Source organism: Acromyrmex echinatior, chromosome 1 (assembly GCF_024713525.1).
Source record: "Acromyrmex echinatior isolate Ae372 chromosome 1, ASM2471352v2, whole genome shotgun sequence".
NCBI lineage: Eukaryota > Metazoa > Arthropoda > Insecta > Hymenoptera > Formicidae > Acromyrmex > Acromyrmex echinatior.
Window position 1 is genome coordinate 25,671,815 of NC_141852.1, and position 26,080 is coordinate 25,697,894.

A 26,080-nucleotide genomic window follows, 5' to 3' on the forward strand; every position below is an offset into this window, starting at 1 on the left:
TTTTCAGAAAAAGAGGAAATTTATTGATTTTTTTTAGATTAATAAAATAATATTGACAAAAAGAATATATTCTTAATTCAAATATTATTTTTGTCATTTTCATAATTCTTAAAAAACCATCCTTTTTATTGTTGAATTGTGATAATTTTGATATCCTACAAAATTGCAACAAATCTGAAATAATTCATCAAACATCGATACAACTTAAAATGTGTCATCCTTATAGAAAGTATTATTTCGTGAAAAACGAATGCTATTTGATAAAAATTAATTTTCGTTTGATAATTGATAGAGTAATCTTTATCTAACTCATTTATAGAAACTAAGAAATCATATTTTTTTTAGTTGTGTCAATTTCGAAATAAAAGAACAAAATGTTTCTTTCGAAAAATCAACGAACTGAATACAAAGAACATCGCGTTTCATTCTCGGCATTTGAAAATCAATGATTTATCCGCTGTAACGCGCGGATTTATTGCTAAATACATTGCTTCATATCAGACAATATATCATTTAAGACGTTTAACAACGCGAATGTCGCACGATCATCGACTGACGAAACAAAAAGAGGGAGACCATTATTAGAGGAGATAAATATAACATTTAATAATCGTGTTACAAGGTTCTACGCTTCCAATACATTGACGCAACAATTCGCGGGCAATTCGGATCTCGGTGCCAAGGACAAGTGGCTTTTAGTGACGGCACTGATTTTGCGGTCTGCCTCCTTTCTTTTCCAAAACAGTATTCCACAAAGAAAGCCGTTTGCCGCTTATTGCGACAGACGTAATCTTCGCTTTCAGAAACTATATGCACGATGATGTAATTCACAACCGCAATTTACGTATGGTATAACCACTATTATATATCATACCTGTATAGCATCATGCATAATATGGGCGTGCATAATAAGAATTATCTCAGTCACGATAAAGTAAAATTGCATCCTTAATATCATTCACTGATCTATTGTTTTCTATATCAAGAATTGTTACAGTTATATAGTTGTTCTACAATAGTAGTTTGTAGAATATAAAAAATATAATATATATAACATCGTTGATAGATGTAAAAATTTTCCAATGTGTTTGCATCGCGATTTAGATTTATAAACTTTACTGTTATGCTTATCTTATATGCGTCAATTTAATTTCAATCTATAAATTGATGCATTCTCCGGTTTTTATTAATGAATCATTTAAACGTTCACGGAATTATCAAGCGACGTAACTCAGTGGCATGATAAAATCGTCGGTTCATCTTAAAGCCGATTATATCGCATAGCGGTATACCCTGGTCAACATAGATCGTCCGGTTTGCGTCCTATGATTTTTCTTCGGCGAGCAAACGGTTTCGTTTCATTGACACATTCCATAAGATTAATCGACTCACGTAACAGTTCGGGCGACATCCGCAAACTAGTACACAAGACACAGATCTACGAATTCCAAGAGAAACTGTTATGTCTCGTGATACAGCTAATTTATGACATATCTGTCTCCGTAGCTATTTCGCTATTGTCTCGATGGATTAGAAACAAATCTCGAACATCTGCGAACGTGAAATATTGTAAGAAATGACACGCACTTGGATGGCATCCAACGCAAATCAAAGAAGAAATTAAAGGGAAGAACGCAGACTCGAGAGTGAAAGTGATCGAGGAGATCGAGAGTGAAGAACAAAGTGACACGTAAATACACGCTGATTTTTCGCATAATCGATGTAATATTTGCAAAGAACATAATTCTGTGCAGCAAAATTAAAAACGTGGTCGCGGTGACACATTGAAAATGCGAGACTATCCCTCCTTTCGTGCATGAAAGCGCTTGATGTCGATGCTAACCGCGGAAGCTGGCCTCGACAGGCAATGTCGCCCAGTCTTACGACAGCCTTCTTGCCAGCACGAACGAGAAATTCTGCTGCTTGTTTCCTCCTTCATCACGACGATATATTAACGTTCTTCTGAGAATCGTTTCGTGCCGACTAAACTCAGACTCGCGCAAAACGCACAATGAACTTCTTCCACGTGAAAGTTTGCCATAACCGCGAGTTGAGTTATATACTCTTTGATGATTAAAATTAATTGCCTGCCAACTTAATACTCGCAAAGTGGTTGTAAAACAAGAGTGGTCTTCGCAAATTCTGAATGTTGTACCCATCGTCTCATCAGGTATATCTTGTAACGTATATTATCCGTTTCTTTATCGGTTACTTTCAACTTAATGCATTAGTGAACACAGAACGCACATTATTGAGCCTCTATCTTTCATATGTCTTTCTAGTTTTGTTATCTAACAGTATACAATTTACTGTGAAATAATATTAAAAAATAACAGATAAGATCTTAATTTACATAATTATTTTAGCTAATTGGTTATAATGACACGCTAATTATAACTCAAACACGTAATCAAATATTTGTCAAGACGAGAATGCGGTACAAGACACTTGCAAATGTTTTCTTTATTTTATCGTTTTGAGACAATATAAAAAGCAATTTCATTTCAAAGATTATAATTTCTTAATTTATTTGAATCTAATATTTCTCTATCTTATATTATACAGGTATTTATTATAATATATTTATTTGTATATTTATTATCATTCGTTTAAATTATTTATTACGAATTTTTATAATTAAATATTGATGTATACAGATCGCACATTGTAATTGATTTGTCAATTAAATAAATGTTGAATTATAAGAATGAATAAGATTCACGTATACTCGAATGCATTTACGCACACAATAACACGTGCAGTGTCTCTGATACCGGTACAAATATGGTGCGATCGTCTGGATGATGCATCGAAAACCATCAAGTTGCGCGAAAGTTGCATTTGTTGCACGTGCATACGATCGACGATTAGTTACGTCGTGCTGTGCACTACGCCAGGAATGTTAATCAGGAGTTAGCGCGGTGCGCTTTATTAACCGTGAATTAAAATTAGTCATAGTTTCGCGGTATGACGGCATACGTAAGCGTTCGGCAATGCGACAATATATGCACCAATGATTTGCAATTTACGAGCAGTTGGATATTTTAAGAATCTCATTTGCACACTCATCGATAGATAAAGAAAGTTTAAAATAAAACTCTGTATTTCAGTACGAGAAATTACGTTGTTAAGGTAACTTGCTCGATTTAAATATTTCTGCTTAAACTAGATAACAAGTACGTGCAAAAGTTTTATCAGTAGGCTTGTTTTAAAATGTAGAAATCCTTGAGACCATACAAATCTATATAAACTAAATAATCTGTATTTTCGAATTGAGCGACAAAAAATTTCGGAGATCTTATGTTATACAAAATAAAATAAAAAGTTAAAAGTAAAAAATTCAGAGTAAAATAAAATATTTGGAATAAAATCGAAGTAAACTCGAAGAAAGAGAGTTAAGGTTAATGTGAGAGACAAGTTTTTTTCCCTTAAAACTCAGAATAGTAAAAATAAAGTAAAAAACAAATCTATGAATTCCCTTTAGAATATATTGAACTCTGACAAATGTGGAAGATCGCAAAATGGTACGTTTGCGATTCGTCAGTCGAAAAGCATGAAAAATCGAAGAGATGATGTCATTTTTTTAAACGATACTACGATAATACGACTGCGATGTATAATGTGTTGATATATGCGCGATGAATCATTCAAGTGGTTTGCTGGTTCGCTATTTAATGGTGCAAATATTTTTACGGATGCATTTCCTTTTCGAAAGAATTCTTAAAAGCATAACATAATAGTACATATTATATTAAAGAAGAACACTGAAATAAACTTTACAAAATGTATAGAAGAATTCTCAATGAGTTGACTTTTTGTCATAAATATATAATAGCAAAAAGTCCGTTTAAAGAATAAAATATTTTCGAATATTTTACGAGAATCCACGTTATTTATGATATTTGATTAAGCAAAACGAAGGTAATATCATTCAAATTCCATTAACGTAAATTCTGTTTCACCTTGAATTTGTTAGCTTATCAGAAAATAAAACAGACATTCCATACAAACGATAACTTGTTAAAACGTAATGGAAAACAGCAATCACATACATTATATTATCTTTCATTCCATCGCATTTAGCAAGAAATTACACAACAAAATCATATTTATATTCTACTTTAACAAACCTTTATCATACAAATTAAATATTTACAAATTCTATATAATTTATCAATAAACATTAATATATTTTAGTTACTATTTTATATTATAGTCGAAAAACTTAAACTTTCATATCAATATTAAGGATTCGGAAATGTTGCAGATACGGTAAATGGTAAGATGGAGAACTGTGGAGGCGGCCAACGCCTGCCCCCGGACGGGGACGAATTTCCAGCAGCGTACCAAGAATTCAACAACAGTAGCAACCAGCCACCATACAGATATATCGCTACGACAAGAACAGCGACGATAACTACGAATGATGCAGGATTGTGTAATGAAAACGAGTCGTTTCGTACTAATGAGACTGTTAAAATGCTCACGAACGACAGCAACGTTGTCAGTTCGAGAAGCATTATTCTATCGGATAGTAAGATAACGTTCCCAGGCACTGAAAACGTGAGGCAGGATATAAACAAAGTTGCTTTGGCAAGTATGGAGAGTGTCCGGTCTGAGGTGAGCAAAGCTACGTCGTCCAACGTAGATAATATATGTCAAGATGTGAAGTCCACCGAGATTACTAACGAAGAAAAAAAATCATCTTATCACACTTCGGAAGATATCGCGAAGAAAAACACTTCCATCGTCGCGGGAAGTTCTCTTTATTCTTGTCAGACGACTACCAGCAATTTAATTATGAGTGAGAAGAAGATGGAGATCGCTGGATATTATCACAAGGCCGTGACGACGCTCGAAGAAGTGCCAAGCCACGTGGAAAAGGACGCGCCTATTGATACCCCACCGCCTCTTCCATTGACAGGTACTCATTACTTATCTAGCTTCGAATGAAATTCCTCGTCTTTTTTTTTCTCTGAAAGAGAAGCAACACTGACATATCAAAAATATATTATTAAATTATTAAATTCAATATTTTCGGAAAGATTGATTCCTTTAAAATTATTTCAAGCATATCGCATTTTTACATATTACCTCCTTTTTTTATACTTTTATACATTTTGCAAAAGTACGTTATATTATTCACAGGCCCGCCAAAAATAGAGCAAGTGTTGCATACAAGAATTACTCCTACGATAGAATCTCCGCAAAGAAAGTTTTCCTTGAACGGTGATCTCTGGAGACAAGATGACAAGTCTGAGCGATCTGTTCGAGATAAAATCGCAATGTTTTCATCGCAAAGCAATCTTGATGCGCCTCTATTTCCCAATGCCATAACAGCGGCAGCAGCCACGAGCAACAGCAAACGCCTCTCCAAGTACAAGTCCTCCGAAGACGTTTGCTACGATGACAAGAGCAACGGACAGAAAGATCGACCGTCTTTCTTCGCCGACAGAACACAGAGTTCTTTCGATCTCACCGATTCAGCCAAGACTATGACTGGGCATGACGCGAAGAAATATAATCAAAGAACGCTTAGTTTGCCTCAGACTGTTCAACCTGCTCTGTTGAGTCCAACTGCGCAAACTACGCGAACTCCAAAGACGCTACCAATTGTTCCACCGAAATCATTATCTAATCCACTGTCAACATTGTACGATAAGCAGAATTTCTTAAATACGACGACAAAAAATTATTGTGCAAATATCGCGGAAAGCAGCAATTTGCAGAATGCCATGTATTCGAACATCGGTAAAACTGTACATTCTTGTAACAATTCTAGCAACACGATCAAGCCAACGACACCAAGCACAACTTCATTAACGCGAGCTACCAGTTTTTCCGGCCCGGCACCCTTTATGCAAGATAGAGATTCTTTGACAACCGATTCAATCAGCAACTCACAAATTTCAAGAACGAATTCCTTAGCGTCCACATTTAGACGACCCGGCGAAGATGTAAGGAGAAACAGCTTGAATCAGCTGATCGAGCAGAGACGAAGATCAATATCGAAATTACGTGGTCTAGTTATACCAGAAAAAGACACTGTATCAATCGATCAACCTATCGTCGATTTACCAGAAATCAAATCACGAGATTCAATATTATTACATCAGGTAAGATTTGAAACATGTATAATGCAATTCAACATGGGATGTTTAATTCGAATTTTATACAAAATATTAATTTTTATATTTTATAATATAATATTTTTGTAATATTTTAAAAAATTTATCAGCTATTGCTTTGAAAAATCCATTTTTATGAATAATATTTAACGTTTCTCCATTTTATGTGCAAAAAAATATTTAAAATAATACATTGTTCACACAATGTACGTTTTTTCAGATACCAAAGGCAAATATTCAAGACAAGTGGGGGTCTCAAAGTTCCTTAGCCAGCAACGCCAGCACAGCGAGCCAGCCATTGAAAGCGACAACGTCCTTCAAAATGCCGGCGCCTCAGATATACTCCAAGTACTCCCCGGCTTTCAAAAGAAAGTCTCTCACGGTTTATGGTACTTCAGTAACGACAAATTCCACGATAAACGGCAGCAGCCCGATCAAAAGTTCTCAATCAACAGCAATGTCCACATTTTCGGAGCCACCGAAAAGCCTGGAGAGTATTTGCAGTCCTACAAGAAGCGATTACAGCTTCGAGTTTGCCTCGACGACGAGCTCACCGGATGGCTCGCGTACTAGGCCGAGGATAATGCAAAGGAAAGCTCGCTTAGATTACGATGATTCCGACAATGATTCGGCCGTAAGCAGCTCTCAGAGCAGCATATCTCGCGGCTTCAGTCCGCCGATGTCTCCGGTACCGTCGGAAAGATCTACCATTTCATCAGAGAGATCTTATGTCTCCGCGGAATTAAATTGTCAACGTCGGCCTTTGATCGCAGATAATTTGAGCAGAATTTCAATCGCACGAGATATCAGAGATCAAATTGCTGCATCCGATAAAGATCAATTCACCTCCAGGATAGGTGTTCTTGGTGAACGAACATATCTAGCCGAAAGATCATCTTCCAGCAGCAGCGGGTCAAATCCGCGCTCACCACAGCCGAACGAGTTTGTTTCGAGAAGTTCGCAAATTCCTCAGAGACAATTGAGGCGATCGAACAGCACCGATACAAATTGCAGCACATCCTCGACGCTCACATCCGGATCTCAAGCCAGTGCCGAGTCTCTATCCCGGAGAGTACTGAAGCCGCAAAGCGTGGAGGCGATAAATCGAAAAAATATCCTGGCGAGCGCCAGATGCCGAAGCGGTAGGGATTTGAACGGATCGCCGCTAATCCAGCGAAAGTTTTCAGACGACGAAGATGCTGTAAAAGAAACCATCCAGAACGGTGGTGCTATTCATCAGATAAGCAATAACTCGGGGAGCGATCCCGCGAGCAAACAAGAGATCAAGATTGCGTATATAGAAGTCGCGGATCCCTTCGCGGAGGACGAAGAATCGTTACAGAATGACGAGGAGAAACCTAAATTGCCACCTAAAATGAGTTTCCCGCCGCCAGCTGTTAGACCACCCAAATCTGAAATGTTGGAGCCATCAAACGATCTTAAAATGTGGGTTCGAGCGGAAGTAAAGACTTTGGCGCGATCAATGGAAGAAAAATCGAGATATGACAAAAATCCAATCCTCGCTGCTCAAAATTTGGAAACAAGAAATAGTCGTGGCTCCATATTTAACCAACCCGCTATTACTACGTCCAACAACGATTTGTCTTCAAAGAATAGAACTACGGTAAGCGATATGAAGGTCACCGCGATGGAAATGTCGAAACCACAAAGTAAAGCGAATTCAACTCCTAGAAAAAATATGGAAGACCAAAACGATCTTTTGACGATCTTAACGACAAAAAGTCGCTCCAGATCAGCTATACACGTCGACGAAGGAACGTTTGGTAGATCGAAGAGTCAGATGAGTCTAGAAGATATACTTGGCGCTAAGTCAGATTTGAAATTATCCCGTGCGCAAAATACAGAACCAAAAATTGAAAAGAATGGTATGATACCAAGCTCGCCGGTAAAATCTGCTTGGGAAATTTCGAAAGAAAGTCGATACGGGAGAAGAGGCTCTATTACTTCGAACGAATCCTTGTCGGAGGATAGACCCTTTGTATCGAAAATACCCACCTTAGGAAGAACCAAAACTGTCGACAGCGGCGACGAAATGACAGAAAGTGTCGAAAGAATAAAAAGTGTGACAGCGTCGAAGATTCCGACGTCTCGTGGCTTAAATCGACGCAGCGCCAGTGTTACGGATATGAAGAAAGCCTTGGAGAAGGTTGATACCAATCCTATGCATAATCAATCACAACAGAACACCAGCAACACTCACAATCGATTTCCAAGTCTAGACAGCAGCGTAGACGAGAATATCGGGACGGAAATAGACACCGATAGATGCTATGGCGAGCAATTTGGCAGTATCAGTTCACTCGCCAGCAGTACCAGTCTAATCTCGCAACAAGAACTGGCGCAGCTCGTCGAGGAGGCGAGTTTGGAAGAGGCACGTGGAGCGCACGATGTTATAGTCGTTTTGCTTCACAAGGAGAACCCGACCGGCAGCGTTGGCATTACTTTGGCTGGTGGCGCGGATTGCGAAGTGAAGGAGATCACGGTTCATAGAGTACTAACGCACTCTATTGCGGATAAAGACGGCCGGGTGCAGAGGGGTGATAGGATCCTCAGCATAAACGGTCGGAGCACGCGAGGTCTCACACACCGGGAGAGCATGGCGGTACTGAAGCAGCCGAGATCGGAGGTCGTATTGGTCGTGTCGAGGGTCAGGATGGAGGAAGGCTGTAAGCTGAGGTCGCGAACTGCGAGTGTCGAAACCATCGTCGAAGGTAAAAAATACATGCATTTCTTGCGTGAGAACTCTCACGATTTATTTTAATGATAACGGAATCGATGTAAATAAAAGAACTCGGATCGTACAGGGTTAGAGACGAATGGAAACGTGGAAGACACAGCATGGGGACCACCGTCGACCGTGGCAGTTTACAAGGGCGGAGCTGGTCTCGGATTTAGTCTGGAAGGCGGCAGAGATAGTCCCCTCGGAGATAGACCTTTAATTATCAAGAAGATATTCACCGGTAAATCTTCGTATATAATATATTTGCACTCGAACATCTTGTTAAAGGATAATGTTAATCGTAATGATAATGATTGTTATATTGAAATAATAAGATAATAGATAATAAAAATTATATTATATGTTATCTGAACTTTATCTTTACGACAGGAGGTGCTGCCGAGAAAACAGGTGCCTTAAAAGCCGGGGACCAACTGCTTGAAGTAAACGGTAACGATGTAACGCGAATGTCGAGGATAGAAGCGTGGTCTTTGATGAAGAAGCTACACGACGGTGAAGTGAATCTCCTAGTCAGGCATCCTGCCACTAAATCCTCGTGAAAAAAACGAAATCCCGATTGTATGATGCAAATGAAACGTAGTAATGTGCCAAGCAAGCGTCTGGATTATTTTTCGATCGATATTTGTTACGTAGGTATAATGGTTAATAAGGTATGTTATTAATTTGTTTTGTTCAAGAGATTTTAGATACGAACCGATGTTATATGCGCGAGAGGCTTTTTCTATCGTGCTAAATATCGTGATAAATTTAAATAATGTCGCTGTTTAGTCAGATAATCAAAAATCTAAATTCATCGATTTATAAAAAGAGATGATCTATTGATATTATTTTTAAGAGTCTAAATTAATCGATAACTATCATATACATTCACAGTTCTAATTGCATTGTCATTTATTATAAATTCAATAGCTAACGTGCTAACAAAAAGTTAAGACAAAATAGCTGTGTGATTTGCTAATTTATTTTCCGATCAAACGCTTTGTAAATGAAACGTGCATCTTATGCATAAAAATAGTTCTAAAATAGTATTTTCTACAGAATATGTGCAAATTAACGATACAAAACAGTGTCAATCTTAATAGTTTCATCGCAATAAAATCAGTACGCAAAAAGAGATTTAAAATTGCAAGTTTCCAATCTGAATCGACAATACAAAATGCAATATCATATCCAATATGCAATGATTAGACGTGGAATAATATTTTTATTTAGTAAATTTCATCAAAAAGCAGCGATATAGCATCTTAATATAGTGTATGTTTTGACAACGAAATATATATGAAATTTCAATATATGCCATACGCAAGCGAACCGTAATGTTACTGAAATGAAGTAGGTAGGCATGTCAATTAATCATTTAATTAAGCGATACGTTGTTAACACGAATCGCTCGTACATTATAATTCCATAGTGCCGGCCGTGCAGTAATAGTTCGAATTAAGAATTTGCAACAAGCAAAATAGCTGAGTAGATAGTTATAACATGAGCCTGATTGTAGATTGCCTATTTCTAATCGATTTTAGCCCTGTCGCCTTATTATAGTGGTTCCTGTTATATTAGAATACGAATAATAGAATATTTTCATACGATACGGTGATCAAAATGATGCGCCGTTATAGCAATAAGAGAGAAAATGACGCGAAAGATCAGTTTTCTATGGGTGACTTCGATTAAATGTTAATTAATTTAATTGGCGATTAACTCAACTGACGGAATTGCTCGTGCAACATTTCTAACAATATCTATAAATCGTTATCCCTAATCGAATTTTTCTTTTCAAATATATTAAATAACAAAAAATCAACTATTTTATTATACATGTTATTAACAAGATAGTACAGTTATTGCTTGATAAGTTAATCGCTGATTATATCAATCAATTAGTCGAAGTCGCTCATAATACAATAAAACCACGGAACAGGTTTATGCTAAAGTAATCCTCAAATAAAAGTTTAGACGTCATCTGCTATCTATAGTTCACTCTTTACAAAAATGGTAGAATCAATTTAGTACTTATGTTTATTAATTCATTTATTTAAATTCATTTAAAAATGCTTTTAATTCAATAATCCATATATATTATCATTATAAGTAAATTTGCAAAATAATAAAATATAAATTCCCTTGTGATTAAACATAGATAAATTGTTTAAACAGTCAAATATTGTTTAAGCTCTTATTTGAGAATTTTTTTTTTATTAAATTATAAAATTCTTTTTAAAAAATGCCATTTTGACGCCATCTCGTGGCTATCCGTAAGTAGTAATAAACTTTAAATTTGCTCGCAGCGTGAAGAAAGCGCCAATCGCTACTGAAATCTACAATCGCTCCAATTGAATCTTGAACAGTTCTTCAGTAGCTTCCTTTAGTAGCTTTCTTTGCAAAAGCATTCATGCCGGTTATGATCATCTCGATGAAGCTAATGCGCCAACAGCAGTATATATAATGTGCTTAATCACGCGAAGATACCGCATCGCCGCGCGCGTACATGAATAGAATGCCGTTCCGTTCGCGATAACGCGTATGTCGAGATATTATCATCGAAAAATTATCTCTGGCACGAGGCACGACGTTTTGCGCGATTAGTCGTTTCGCAAGTAGTAAGGATATAATGGGACGAAATGTAATTATTTCAGACGCGAGATCTTGGGATCTGAGACGAGGGAAAGGAAGATGGCGGACGGTCGCGCTAAAGACGCGCTCCCCGTTGCCTCGCGCTTCATTTCCTGATCATCATTCTCCCCACACCTGTTATATCTTTATTAAGAATGTAGCGGGATAAAATACGACTCACCGATCTCGGTATAGAGCACCCGGAAGTCGAAGAAAACCTGCGGGAGAACTGACAATGGAAAAACGGCTCTTCTCGTAAAAACGCGCGTTTATCCGTGACGGTGACTTTTTTCGAACTGAATACCGCAGCTATCGACGCGCAATCGCGACATCGCGTCTGACGTGAAGTGCGCCGCGAAGACAGATTCTTCGATTAATTTAAATTGATTTTCGCAAATCTATTCTCCAGACAGCACCATGTCCAAAATTGGAATGCAAGACGTCTTCAAGATGTCATTAAAACATTTTTTAAATATCATATCTTGTCGCAATCATTATAAAGACATCTTTAAGATATCATAAGCTTAAAAATGTCTTTATAATGGCTGCATTCAGCAAAAGCAAGTTTAGCTTTGCAGTTGTTGTAAAATTCTTTAATATGATTTATATATTTAGAGCCAATAATGAACTAAAGACAGGACTATTAATTATATTAAAGAACTTTACAACAGTTACAAAACAATTTTCTTTGTTGAACACAACCAATATCTATTCTGCAATAGGCATAAGCTATAAAAATTGGTCAATCGTAATCGATTATTTTCTCCGCATTCGGTTACAGTCAATTTTTTTTTGTTTATGATAAAGTGGCATAAAGCGGCGTCTACGATGAGATTTTAAGGCGTAAAATTTAAACTTTAAGTTTTAAGCTGTAAGAAATGGACTAATCACAGCAATTATTCACATTCAACTGTGATTGGTCAATTTCTTATGGCTTAAGGCTTAAAGCTTAAATTTTAAGCTTTTAATCTCATTGTAGACGCAGCTTAGGACAATCTTACGACTCATTTTGCACATGTTTTGCTATCTGGACTATTTGACTTGAATTTTTAATTGAATGTTCGAGATTTCATTGCTTCTCACACATTTCAATTTTTGAAAAATAAAATCCTTTTGAAAAAAAATCTTCCCGCTTTCTTGCGTCTATAAACGTTTATTTGCATTTTTAACGTTATTGAAATGAAAACTGATCGATCGTTAGCTCAATTTCCATTGCAATCAGAATTATAAATGCGTCGAGTTAAGGGAAGTGTCATACATAACGGAATATTAATATAAAGGAATATATCGGAATATATATTTAAATATAATACGAAAGCATTTCGGAATATGCATTTATTAAAATTTTGTGCTGTGATATGTGTGAATGACACGATTTAGCATAAAACAAGCAACTTGATTGAAATACTAATCAATATTACGTATTTTAATTCAATGTAAATTCGTTATATATATATATAAAGCACTGAATTGTTCGTTTTTTTATTATTTAATGTTATAAATGCTCTTTTTATTGTGTATTTCCTATGCAAAGTGTTGCAAACAGGGACTCCTTATAATGTCTTTTGTCAAAGATATAGAAATAAAAAAAAAGTTAAAATTATTAAATTAATGAATAGATAAATTGGAAAATGCAATATTGGAAAATGCAATTTTCGCGCATTTTTTCATTCAAAAAGATTGTAAGGTTTCTTGAGTTGTATTAGAAAACTATGTTCCCTTTTTGTCTGTTTAATATATTTATTAAATATTATAGCTGTACATTGAAAATAACAGCGAAGTGTATATAAGAATGATTAATACCAATAAAATTTCTTTGGAACACGATCTTCTTTAATACCCATTTTTTCCATGATATCCATCTCAAAAGTTTTTAATGCTGGCTGTAAATAGAAAACATGCATTTAATTTTCTACGCAAAATTTGTCTTAATTTTGTTATAAACTAACTTTTGTTATAAACTAACTCTTCATTCATTTTATATTATATATGTATAATTAATTAATATCTAAGATCTATAAATAAAAATAAACAAATTCGATTTTACATACTTCGAAAGTTATTTTTTCCACATCAGCTTTAGTTGTATCTTTTACTTGCTCTCGATAAAGCTTAGGAATTTTGTAATCTATCGTTTCTTTGCTTGAAACAGGAATAGGAATTATTCTACCAGATCTCACAGATACGCGTACACGCTGACCATTTTCTGTGAATCGCCATTCTATCGGAGTTGCTTGCCTGCAATGATTTGTAAATTAGTAGTATATAACCATTGACACTATACATTTATCTTCATAAAATAAATTTTTTATAATATAATAGATACTTACATATCTGAAGGATCAACCAATTGTACTTGTGAAGTTACTAATAATGGTTGTTCTTGCTGCATATATACAGAATATTTTTTATTTATCTTATTACATTCCAGTTTCGTATTAAGTCCTTCGACAATTATCCAATTTCTTTCTTGATAAATATCTTTTACAATCCCTTGCTTTCCTTTATCTTTCCCTACTAAAACCTCTACCTAGAAAAATAAAAATGTATACAAATGTTACAATATTTATATATCAAAATAATATTATACTAATGTTATCTCTTATCTTTTCACTTTTTGAAAAGTCTATCAATAAAATAACGTACCCTATCACCTCGAAAGAAACTCCAATCCTTAATAGGTTCCACATGAATGAATTTATGTAATTTACTAGGTGCATTATCACGATGAAATTGATGAGTCCATGGACGATGTATTGAGAAATGAAATCGCTTTCTTTCAATCTTGCGTGGCAAATAATTTGGTTTGTTGGGTGTCTTCCAATAAACCTTAATAAATTAACAAATAAAAATGTTAAAATTAATAATTAATTAATTAGTCAACAGAGTAAAATAACTTTGATCAAATTTTAATTAACTTGAGCAACAATTAATTCTAATAGACACAACTTGCAAAAATAAACAACTTTTAAGTTCAGCCATTCAAAATCCGAAAATTAAAACTCATCATCTTAATATTGTTCTAAAAAAAATATGTAATATTTTATGTAATATTTTAAATAAAAATAATAATATATATTTTTTTTATGTTATATTTGTTATAAATGAATTTTTATACTATCTATTATATATAAAACTTTACTAATAGTTCACTTGGATTACTTTTAATACCTGTTTCTACTAATGCAGTTTAATTTACATCCAAGAATTAGAAAAAGATGACAATTTGACAATTGTACAGACCTGTGCCATTGCTCGTTCTATGTATCTATCCGGTAAATTTGCAAATTTCTTCGACCATTCTCCTATGCGTTTTAACAAACTGGATGTCAATCTCATGTCTACTTCTCAAATTGTAGCAAAATTGTTTTTACATTTAACGCAAATGTTACAATTTTCTAGCGTTATTTTTAAAATATCGTCCAAAATTTTTGGTTATGAATCTTCTTAATAAAATAGCCCTCACACTGCCCCGCACCATCCCGCACTGTCAGAGATCGCACCGCCACCAGAACAGATTTGGCTAAAGTCGAGGCAACTACCAGAGGGCTCTGAAAGACCGATTTCCGCCAAAGCATGCATGATCCAACAGAAACACAGAGTAATAAAGAGATCAAACTCGAGATCTGAAAGTGGGTTCGAAACACTGTGTTAGGAAAACTGGTCATGGAAAATCCGACAGATTAAAGTCACTAGATTAGACGAAACACTATCATGTCTCCTAAATAGCTGATTACAGTAATTAATTTTATGAAGCAACGTGGTATCACCGATTTGGTGGAAGATTCTGAAAAGCTAAGATTTTTTTATCTCCTTTTTTTGTTGAGTATAGGTTCTTAATATTGATATGGTATTTGGTCACCAAAGACATGGCGGACCCTGAAAACTCGTCTGAAAAAGATCAAAGATGCCGACGCTGCTTGTCCCTACTGTATATTTTTATACTGTGCCCAAACTGAGCACACAATGAGTGCTTTTCATTTGATGACACAAGTCAACACAAGTCAACGCAAGTGTCGTTCTATCTCTGAGAACTTTCCAATAGAGGCACAAATCGATACAAGAGTCATTCTTTCTTACTGAGTCTTTGTTTCTTACTGATTATCGAACAAGGACAGGATGACTCTTGTGTCAATTTATGTCTCTTGTTGGAAAACTCTCCTTGTCACTTTCTGAAAGTCAACAAGAGCATTGATGGTTTTGTCTTTCGGGAGCTGTCCAAGCCGCATGAACTCAGCTGCATTCATTGTAACAATGAATGTCAGATATCGTATGATGGATGTCGTACGTAATGTGAATCCTATATTTCAGGTACGATGAGTTCACTTAGAGCGACCCCGAGCATCTCCCGAGAGACAAAACGAACAATACTAAGACGGGGAGCATAGACTCTTGCATAAGAGCTATTCCACACAACTTGCATAGACGCATAAACGTGTGTATAAAGAAAATCCAATCGTATTTTATGTTTGTCTTTATGACAGAAATGTGTTTGGATAATTTTCTTTATGCATATGATTATGCGACAAGTTTATGTAGAATAGCCCTAACGCATAAAACATGAGGCATAAAAAAATCAACCAATCATAGTTCTTTATTTCATGGAAGGGAGAGAAACGAAGGATTCTGATTGGTACATTTTCTTATGCATTAAGCCGGTTCTACATTAGTTGCAAGCCGCTTGTAAGTTTGTTGCGACAGCCAATCTAAAGCTTGTATTTTAAAATCGACGCTTCGTATTGGCTGTCGCAATAAATTTACAATCAGCTTACAACTAATGTAGAACCGGCTTTATGCAAGAGTCTGTATTCCCCGCTTAAGAATAGAACGACGCTTGTGTCGATTGTGTCGACTTGTGTCATCAAATGGAAACCACTCCATGTCTATCCCTCCACCATATGGAGAACCAATCAGAAGTTGTGCCCGCTTTCGCCAACTCTGATTATAAGATCTCTAGATCCTCTTAAAGACTATTTTCAGGCTTTTCTCTGCCTGGCGCCAATTACAAAAATCTTTGAATTGAAAAGTTACTGAATAATAAACAATTTTCGTGGAAAAACGTTGCAGAGTGCATACTTATGTTTAACGTTATTAATATTAATACATCATAAAAAATTTCAAATAAATTTCTATTGACATCATGGATATATATGATCTTAAGTGTTATGGGAAATAGGTTAGAAAAACATTTCAGTGCTTCGTGATTTTTGTCTACAGAAGATTTTTGTACTATCTTATGCGTATCATAATGTTAATTCCGATGATTAGAAAGAGTGTACCATGTAATCTGCGACGAATTGTCGCAAGTGTCACTTATAGAAATAAAATGCGAACGAAAATCGCACAACAGTACGAATACAACGAGACGAATTTGTTGTCTAGCTCGACCTCAAATGTAACTTGTAGAATTTACTGCACTGAATCAGATTCTAAACCACACGTCTCTTTGCCTATGCTTGTGACTAATGTCGAACCGTTCAAAACATCTTTTTTAATGCCGTTTCGTCTTCTTTTCTTTTCTTTTAAAATTGCACAGATAGATAAGGAGTTTTCTATATCTGAAACTGACCGGGGAATCATATACGTATGAGATTTTTTATGACTAATTAAATACATACTATAATATTGTTCAGGTACTAACAAGTATATCCTTGCATTTCTAGGCAATAACAGTAATATCTAACGCTTTAGCAAATGAAAATTATGATTCCTTGGAAGGTCTTGTAGCAGAAGATATGATAGAAATTTTAAGAACAAAAATCGAGACCCTCAGTTCTGAGCAAAGATCATTAATTGCAATAAATAAAGAAAGTATTGTATTTCAATTTTTATCTGATATCTCAACTAAGACAGGTAACAGAATTATCAAATTAATACAATAATATTCTGTAATATATAGCAAATATGTATATATATATATATATATGTATATATATATATATATCTTGTTTACAGATAAGGACCATTCCGTTCAAATTAAAATGATCCTCCATTACATCCCAGGTATGGCCGAGAGAAAGAATCAAAAGTCAGCTTTTACATTCGCAGACATGTCTAAATTTACAAATATATTAGTATGTAATTATACTTTTACCCGTAATTATGTAAATAATATTGGTGGTTCATGGATTGCGACTTTTGTAAATCATTATAGTATTAATGTCTTATTGTAGTTTTGTCAATATATTTGCATAATAGTTTGAAATAAAATTTATGTTAATTTATTTAATCATTTCTTGTTGCTGTAGAAAATAAGTGCTAGCTATCTATATAACATTATTTCATATTTTTTAATAAAAAGATATTAATATGATATATGATTATTTACATTAAATCGCATTTCAGACATGTATATACATATAATACAAATCATTTATTCACAATTAAAATATATGGATTCAATTTGTACATTCTATATAAATATTAGGTACTAATATGTTCCAATATCAATGGAATATAGTTTTTAATGTGTAGCAATGTTGCGCCAATTTGTGCCCCATTTTTTGAAACAGATATAACCAAAGGCCCCTACAAAATAAAATATTCTGTAATATAACATTTATCGCATATAATGATAAAATTTATGCATTTAAAATTACCTGACACATTTGTGGATTATGTATCCAACATTCTTGTTTGGAACCTGCAGTTTGGAATAAATTATTCCGTTTCGTGGCCACAAAATTAAAAAAATTTACTTCCAAATCTTCTAAATTACATACTGAAATCTTGATTACATTTAAATATGGTTCTATAAATAATGAGATAACAACCATAGCAGAAATACTAGCTTGCTTGAAGTTTATTTCGATAGATTTAGTTGAGAAAGCTATTAATTTATTTAAACGATCTAAAGTAGGCGATGGATCTCCTGCAATAATACAAAATGTCATATAATCAAATACAATAAAAATTCCAACACTGAATAGAAATGTATAAATATAACATCCAAAAATAAAATATAAATAGAAAAAATAAATCGTTCACATTTTTTTAATTATTTATATCTTAGATCAGATATAATAAATTTTATGTATACATACGTCTATCCAATATGTATTAACATTTTTAGTGTACTTTATTTAATTTGATAGAAAACATTTTGTTTAATTTCATACGATATACATCAAAAAATGTTTAATCTGTATTATAAGACAAAATTTCTATAATTACTTTTGTAAATTGCATCAGTGAGACGAAAAGGTTTAGTGATGGTTAAGGCAAACATTGGAATTTGATTACGTTCAGTTCCTTTTAATAATCTGTCTATTGCTGCAAATATAAATTAATCAATTATCAATTAGGAAATATTCAGACTATATGTATAAATTCCATTGTGTCTTACATTTTCCTACTTCTTCAAATACTTTTGTGACTGGGATATTTTTACTGATATATTTGCTCAGATGCATGGCATATAATCCGTACTTGCTGTTTGTTCTTTCGTAACTAGGACGATAACTAGACGTGGAGTACGCTTGTACTAAATTTCGTAGGTTTTTCCTACTCTTATATTCTTTGACTTTTGGTATCTCATTATGAATATCAGGATTAGATTCTCTGAAAGTTTTTTTTAATACAGTGTATCTGAATTTTTACAGTGTATCTTATATTGAACTATCAATATGGTCTTAATTCCCAAATCATATACATAAAAAAATAGATAATTGTAGAATTCCTTACTTTGGTGGTACAGTTTGACACATGTCCAATATCGTTACTAAAAGAGCAGGATCATTTTGCAATAATATAGCTAACAATTCACTTTCACATATTGCATCTCTTCTTAAATAAGATTCTGGCGCATCAACAGCAAGCATGTAACTTTCTTGCATTTTAAAACCATGTCCAGCATAATAGAATAATCCTACATGACATAAATTTTAGTAAAGGCACTATATATGTATATATTTCTATGCACACACGCAGTATATTTATAATAACTCACCATAAACTCCTTCTTTTAAAACGTCACCAAATTTTTTTATAGCATTCTTCATTTGTTCAAGCGACAAGTTCATCAAACAGATTATCTTAAAATCGATTTCTTTTAACAGAATACCAATTTTTGCAGCATCATTTTTAGGTGTCTCTAGACACATATGATTCTCATAATCATCATTTGCAATGATTAAAGCTATTTTTGCTATTGCTTTTTCACGAGGAAGGTCCAACTATATCAATACGAATATATAAATATATTATCATAACAGTTTAGACAAAAATTCATTTAATTTTTATTCTCATAAAATAATAAATTGCATGTAATTTTTACCATTATATAACTTCTTTGAGTGATTACTTCATTCACGTCATTATTTATATAACAATGATATTTTCCTTCATGTTTAAAACCGAACTGTTTTATCTAAAACATTTTTTTGCTATTATATAATCTTTTAGCATTAATATTATGTGTACTTACGTGCAATACATTGGATATTTCTCCTTCTAATTTTATATTATCTCTAAACCATTGATAATGTGGTTCTGGATGACCTTGTGCTATACATTTAATTATAAAATCTTCACCTTCCTTAAGCTCTAAGAAAGCAGGTGGTTGTTGCTGTATAACTACAGGTACGCGAGATAAATTTATAAAAACTGATTTCGTTAGCAATATAGATATTACTATCTCTCCGTCACTTGTGATTTGTGAGATTTTGCAATTGTATTCTCCAGCTTGATCGCAACTGTAAGAAATTATGTACATAATTATAGTTATATCACATGTCACAAATTGAGACAATATTTTTACCTATTTATAACAATGTCAAGTTCACAACTTTGCTGTTTCTGTAGCTCAATATTATTGTGATACCACTGATAACTCGGCGATGGTATACCCGTAGCTTTGCAAGAAAGACAAAGGTGTTGACCAAGAGATATTTCTAAAGTATCATGTTCTAGATCGTCAGAGGGATGTTTAATAATTACGGATGGCTCTAATAATAATTTTAAAAGTTAGATAATTGTTACGGAGTATTTTATCTACAATATATCAGTTCTGAACTATCGAGAGACAGAGAGATATATACCTGGATAATGTAAGACAGACAAAACATTGCCAAGTTCACAATCTCTGAGCAATGTGCATAATATTCCAACTGTACACATTTTTACATTAAGCTCGAACAGCAGATTGTCTGCTGGCGTTTTTGTAGCGTTGGTATTCTGTTCTAATGACTTTAGCCACGAATTCCTGTATGTGACAGATACATAAAGATTTATTAAGAATGTATACTTGATTAATTTTTATCAAAGTTATCTGAATTATTATTCTTTACCATTGGTATCCAAATTGTTCGGCTACGTGACAGGCGAGTATCTGCCAACTTGAGTTCTTATTTAACTCGTGAATTAATTTATTGTACATTCCTGATGGAATGCGGTCTAAATATACATCTTCACTGATTTTTGCCATTTTAATATAATTGTATGTATTGATTATTTGTACAATTAAAACGATTAAAATATAATCTTATCGACGTAACGATTTCCTTGCTGTCAAATGGACGTTACTAATTATAGCACGCTTTTTCTTGAATGGGAAAGGAAGGAAATTAATGAATAAACGTCATCATACTTCAGGAAAAATATATTGCATTTATTTTAACTATTTTCTTCACAATTTACTTATCAAGAATACATTGACATTTCATAAAAAGGCACAGAATCTAGCGTTGAGATTTTTTGTTACATTTAATATAATTTTATACATTAATTTTTTTGCATATACGAGTTTTTTAATAAAAATATGGATCTGTCTTTGATAATTGAACTAGTGCACACTTTCTGTACTTAAAGTAAAATAGAAATATATTTGACGTTTGGTGAAAGAAGGAAGGAAAATTCTAGTGCAATCAAGTGGAATAAACTTATTTTTTTTTTTTAGAGACAATAAGTCCGTTCATGTTGCTTGCTCTTTTTGCATTCAGCATCATCGCTTTCTTTCTTTTCAACGTCTAAATATATATTTATCTCATTTCACGTGCAAACATTTTTCAAGCAACGGGAACAGACCTAACCTCAGCGATTGGTTCGTCGGTCGTCCAGCGTTTTTTTTAGTGACAAATTTACCGAGTGCGCAATCGCAAAATTCTCGGCGAGTGACTAGGGAATTTGTTTCTCATTCTTGCGACGAACGATTTCAGAGAAAAATCATAAAGTCCCTGAGATATATATTCGTTAGAGATACGACCGCGAGAGGGCGGCGATCGTCGCGCGGCCAGTCGGCCCGCGAAGTTGCAGCTCCTGCGCAATGCGCGTGGCGCGCTGCGCCGCATGATCTTGCGTATCAGTGTTCGCCAGTGCCATCCGGAAGGCACACGTCGGTTTACGCGTTACGTGAGGAACAGCGCGATAATCATAATCTATACGAGAATCCGCGAGCATTGGTGCGTCGTCTATCGAGGGAAAAAAAAAGCAAGGAAACGGATCGCGAGGACGGCGGACGGTGTTGTTCGGTGACGATAGGGTGGCTGGTGGTCGGCGGTCGCTCAGCGGCGGCGATAGTGGTGGTTGGTGGTGGCGGCGGTGGTGGTGGTGGGTGCTCCGGGTTCCGCGAGTGTCCGCGAAAAACTAGTGCCGCGAGCCATCATGGCGAACCCACGGAAATTCAGTGAAAAGATCGCGCTGCTGAACCAGAAGGAGGCGCAGGACTCGGCCGCATTCGAGGCGATCATGAAGGAGGTCTCGAACGTCACAAGCAGAGTAAGGAGATATCAGTATTATCCTTTGGCGTGGGTGGCTCGGTGCCGTGCCGCGATCGCGCCGTGACCCGTCGTGCACTTCCCTCGGCTCAGATGTTAGAACGTAAACAACGGGTGTCCCCTCCGTCATCCCCTTGCCCCAGTCGTTCTCTAGCCTTCTCCGTCTCTCCGATCTCCGTCTCTTCTTTTTATCGTTGCGCTTACCGCGCTGTTCGATCTCCGTGTGTGTGTGTGTGTGTGTGTTGTGTGTGTGTGTGTGTGTGTGCGTGCGCGCGCGCGCGCACGGATGATGTGTGTGTGATTATGTGAGTGTATACATATGCGTGCGTGCGTGCGTGTGTTGCCTGCTTGCCTGCCCTGCCCGCCTGCCTGCCTGCCTGCTTGCCTGTGTATCGGCCGGGTTGCTCCGCGAGCGAGTGTGTGTATGTGTGTGTATGTGCGACTGCTGGTGCAAGTGCATCGCGAGCGCGCGGCCGCGTATCCTCGACACGCGTATACCTCGCGGCTCGCAGCTCACGTTACCGCGAGAGCGATGCACATATACCAACTTACGTCGCGTGGATTTTCCACGCCCGCCCGCGCCGATCCGATCGCGTCTAAAGCGCTCGGAGGCACTTATCGAGGCGCGATTACGCGATGCAGATTAATCTCTCGCGTGCGTGATTAAACAAGCGTCGAAATTCACGCGCGTTTCAACACGCGTGTTTTAACGTGACCAACGATTCCGCTTCAACGATTCTTGGCTCCAAATTTATTTTTGTTTGGCAATTCCGCGTTGTACAATCGGAGCGCGGTGTTTAAATGCCCGTTGGACGGCACGTGGGATTTCAATTTCGATAAAAAAAAAAGGGGGGGAAAAAAGGAAAAAAAAAGATAAAAAGATAAAAAACATCGAGAGAGGCGCGTTTCCTCGGGTGATCTCGCGGATGAAGCTTGGCGTTCGTTACGATGCATTCGATTCATTTCGATACGCATGTAAACATTCCGCTCTCTCAATAGCAGCGCCGGCGGCCCTCGAGGTATTTTCAACGGGAGCGTCGGCGAGGTTGGGTCGATGCATTTAGCGTCCTCGAGCGCACCTCCGCATATCCCCGTGCGGTTAAAACCGAGCGCCGGGGAACGTTCTTCAATCGCGTCGAAAAGATAAGGACGTCTCGCGGGACCGTTCGTCGCTATCCGAGTATACCATATCTCGGAGCGAAAATCTTCTGGACAAATAAAACGAGATTGGATCACCGCGCTTTACGCAGAAATTTACTTATTTAGACATCAATACGTGATTGTTTACTACCGGGTTCGGCAAACTACGATTTTTTATTATTATTATTATTGTACTAGTAATAGTAATTACTATAGCTTGAATTTTCTTAATAAGAAATTGTTTTTTATCTTATTTGCTATCTTATAAATATTTACATACTTTGAATTTTGTCAATGAAAACTTTGTTCTTTACATCGAGAAGAAATGTATCAAGTTTTAGTAAATAATAATAAATTTAATGATAATAATAATTTTTATAATAAATATCAAATTAAATTGATGATTTTGTACCAAATAAATAAATCTTTATATTTAATAAATAATTAGTTGGTACTATTCAACAAATGATTTATTAAAATTTACATTTTTTCCAGTGCATTATATAAATATCTATATAATTTCTTAAATTTTGCCTCTTGATCTAGAAAGTTTAAAAAATATTCAAGCTTGCCGACCCTCGATTTAAGATGAGAATCGCTTAAATTTGATTATCAAATAGCTGTTAACTGTAAGCTTTTAAAGACAATCATCCGTCGTGTCTTATCTATCGATTAAATACAGACCGGGACCGAATTCCGTTAGATTTTACAATGTTTCGTGCACGTTCAAATTTTTCACTCACAGAACTTAGAGTACCGTTCAGATCGACAATCGGAGAATGAAATCCGCTACGGAGAGATAAGAACCTGTTTATCGGAGCGTGGTCCACGGAAAGGCCGATCATTATACCGTGAAAGTCAATACTACGTCGCGTAGCCAACGCTTATAATCGACCAAAGGAATGATCGAGGATCATGAACGCATTTGCGATTAAAATAAAAACTAACCATAGTGTGCTTTCTACAACAAGCCATTGCCATTAAGCTTTAAGCCATAAGAAATTGACCAATCACAGTAAAAAAAATGTGAAAAGAATAATCGATTTAATTTAATTGGTAAATTTCTTACGAGTTAAAACTCTGAAAATGTCGTAGAATGTAGAATAAGAATGCGAGGGTGACAGGACGATAAAAGAATCATCAGTCCTGACTACGTAAGTCTCGCAGGAAGGAAGAGAAAACAGCTTGGTTAGCCTGCGGCGATGTCTCACTAATATTTCTGAGTTTTCGTTCGAAGCGCCTAATCTCGCAAGGCTAACCGGTCGGGTAAAGGGAGCTGTAAAGCTCGCTTACGACTACTGCTTTGTTTGCGGTGTGGTTGTCAATGACGGGACCTGCACAGGTGGCCTCGGCGAGCAGCTCGGTGGGTGCTAGTCCCACGGGATCCGGAGTACCGGAGACCCCGCTGTCCGTCAAGAGTGCCGGCGCCAGTCCACCGCAGTCCAGCGGCAAGCATCTGCACATTAACCTGGGAAATCAGTTCAGGGCGGGTGGCTCGCTGCCGAACGTTAACAACAATGTCAATTGCGGCAACGACGCGAAAGAGCACTCCTCGCCGCATCCCGGCGCGATCCACTCGATCGACCTTAAGGTCTGTACTGATCTTGCCCGAACGAAAACATCCCTCAGTTGTTGTTGCCCCCGGCTTGTTGTCTCCCGAACGTTTCGTTGCACCCTCTGGAACGCACCCTCATCTCGTTCCACGGAGAAAAATTCTTCCAAGTCTGCACGTTACGTCGATTCGTTTTGGACATTACATTCAGGCATTCTGCCACACAGGTTTATTTATTCGAATCGAAAAGATCTCGGCGATTGAGAGAGCCAATCTTTGGTTGATGTCAGACTTTGTGATATTTCGAAATCGGGAATCGAAAAGTAAGGATTTAAATTGTTACGCTCAAAGTGCAATGAAATTCGATCTTGATAGTTTTGATCCATTTTAGATGAACGCAATGCTTTTTGATTGCAAAGTTTTTCGAAACTGAAATTCTTTCTTGCATAAAATTGATTTTTGAAATCACGTTATTTTAAACTAATAACTTTATCATGTGTTTTGTGACGAAACTCATAACTTATCATTATTTTGAAACTTTTAATGAAAGCTTCTTTTAAATCAGCACAAAATGAAAGACTTTTCTCCGTGTTTTTAAGGGTCGTTCCGCACTGCAGATATTTTACAATTCGCTTTTTTTTCCGCACTAGGTTCTAGTGGAAGTACGAAATTTATTTCGGATAATACAGTATAATGTCTTGCTGTTTTATTTTACTCGTATATGAAATAGGAAATGTATTGATAAGTATTGTTGACGTTGCACATCACTGAACGCAGTAGGAGTTGTATCGACTGGTATCGATCGTAACAATTTTCTTTTCGTAATGATCTTCCCCTTTTTCTTTTTGCAACGTCTTTACACAGCAATGAAATTGCATGGCACGTACGCAATAGCACGAATTAGAGATATTCCCGATTGCATTGAACACTATAAATGTAGTTGTGTAGTCGATTATTTTTTAGTAGCAATTAAATTGAAATCCTGCGGTGATGAACAAAATAATTGAAATCGCAAAATAATTAGAATTATAACAACACGTATGGTAAATTCGATGTGATTATGCTACGTTAATTGCGTCTTGCAGGTAAACGATGCATACATTTTCGCTCGTGTTATACTAAAAAGAATGACTGAAGGTTTTATCCTGTATTTTGAACTCTGTGACCTTTGTCT

The 26,080-nt window shown here is 35.8% G+C and overlaps 5 protein-coding genes across 13 annotated transcripts in view; 3 read left to right on the plus strand and 2 right to left on the minus strand.

Moving 5' to 3' along the window:
• Positions 1-13,329, plus strand: part of bbg (PDZ domain-containing protein big bang) — a 44,458-nt gene extending 31,129 nt beyond the window's left edge. For 2 of the 3 annotated variants that reach the window (XM_087412957.1, XM_087412961.1), the window contains 5 exons: positions 4,268-4,924; positions 5,149-6,116; positions 6,349-8,860; positions 8,954-9,109; positions 9,259-13,329. In XM_087412957.1, the coding sequence (XP_087269083.1) occupies positions 4,268-4,924; positions 5,149-6,116; positions 6,349-8,860; positions 8,954-9,109; positions 9,259-9,428 (4,463 nt within the window). In that variant the 3' untranslated portion in view covers positions 9,429-13,329. The remainder of the gene's footprint in view (positions 1-4,267; positions 4,925-5,148; positions 6,117-6,348; positions 8,861-8,953; positions 9,110-9,258) is intronic. The other variant, XM_087412965.1, reaches the window with a different exon arrangement.
• Positions 13,223-15,054, minus strand: mRpL24 (mitochondrial ribosomal protein L24). The gene is made up of 5 exons (XM_087413308.1): positions 14,746-15,054; positions 14,149-14,331; positions 13,833-14,032; positions 13,554-13,740; positions 13,223-13,385 (listed from the first exon to the last, which is right to left on the minus strand). Exons 1-5 carry the CDS (start codon positions 14,839-14,841, stop codon positions 13,299-13,301), a joined length of 753 nt encoding a protein of 250 aa, XP_087269434.1. The 5' UTR covers positions 14,842-15,054; the 3' UTR covers positions 13,223-13,298.
• A 1,368-nt stretch (positions 15,055-16,422) lies between these two features.
• On the plus strand, positions 16,423-18,060 carry LOC105144147 (m-AAA protease-interacting protein 1, mitochondrial). The gene is made up of 3 exons (XM_011052860.2): positions 16,423-17,086; positions 17,166-17,355; positions 17,458-18,060. Exons 1-3 carry the CDS (start codon positions 16,739-16,741, stop codon positions 17,673-17,675), a joined length of 756 nt encoding a protein of 251 aa, XP_011051162.2. The 5' UTR covers positions 16,423-16,738; the 3' UTR covers positions 17,676-18,060.
• LOC105144146 (mucosa-associated lymphoid tissue lymphoma translocation protein 1) lies at positions 17,857-21,758 on the minus strand. The gene is made up of 11 exons (XM_011052859.2): positions 20,790-21,758; positions 20,541-20,704; positions 20,261-20,447; positions 19,928-20,195; positions 19,778-19,870; positions 19,451-19,676; positions 19,186-19,369; positions 18,848-19,062; positions 18,676-18,774; positions 18,102-18,373; positions 17,857-18,030 (listed from the first exon to the last, which is right to left on the minus strand). Exons 1-11 carry the CDS (start codon positions 20,924-20,926, stop codon positions 17,926-17,928), a joined length of 1,950 nt encoding a protein of 649 aa, XP_011051161.2. The 5' UTR covers positions 20,927-21,758; the 3' UTR covers positions 17,857-17,925.
• A 333-nt stretch (positions 21,759-22,091) lies between these two features.
• The window catches only part of Crtc (CREB-regulated transcription coactivator), a 34,040-nt gene continuing 30,051 nt past the window's right edge, over positions 22,092-26,080 (plus strand). For 6 of the 7 annotated variants that reach the window (XM_087413155.1, XM_087413174.1, XM_087413161.1 and 3 more), the window contains exons 1-2: positions 22,102-22,215; positions 24,697-24,945. In XM_087413155.1, coding sequence (XP_087269281.1) covers positions 22,102-22,215; positions 24,697-24,945 — 363 coding nt within the window. Of the gene's footprint in view, positions 22,216-24,696; positions 24,946-26,080 lie in introns of all 7 variants that reach the window. The other variant, XM_087413186.1, reaches the window with a different exon arrangement.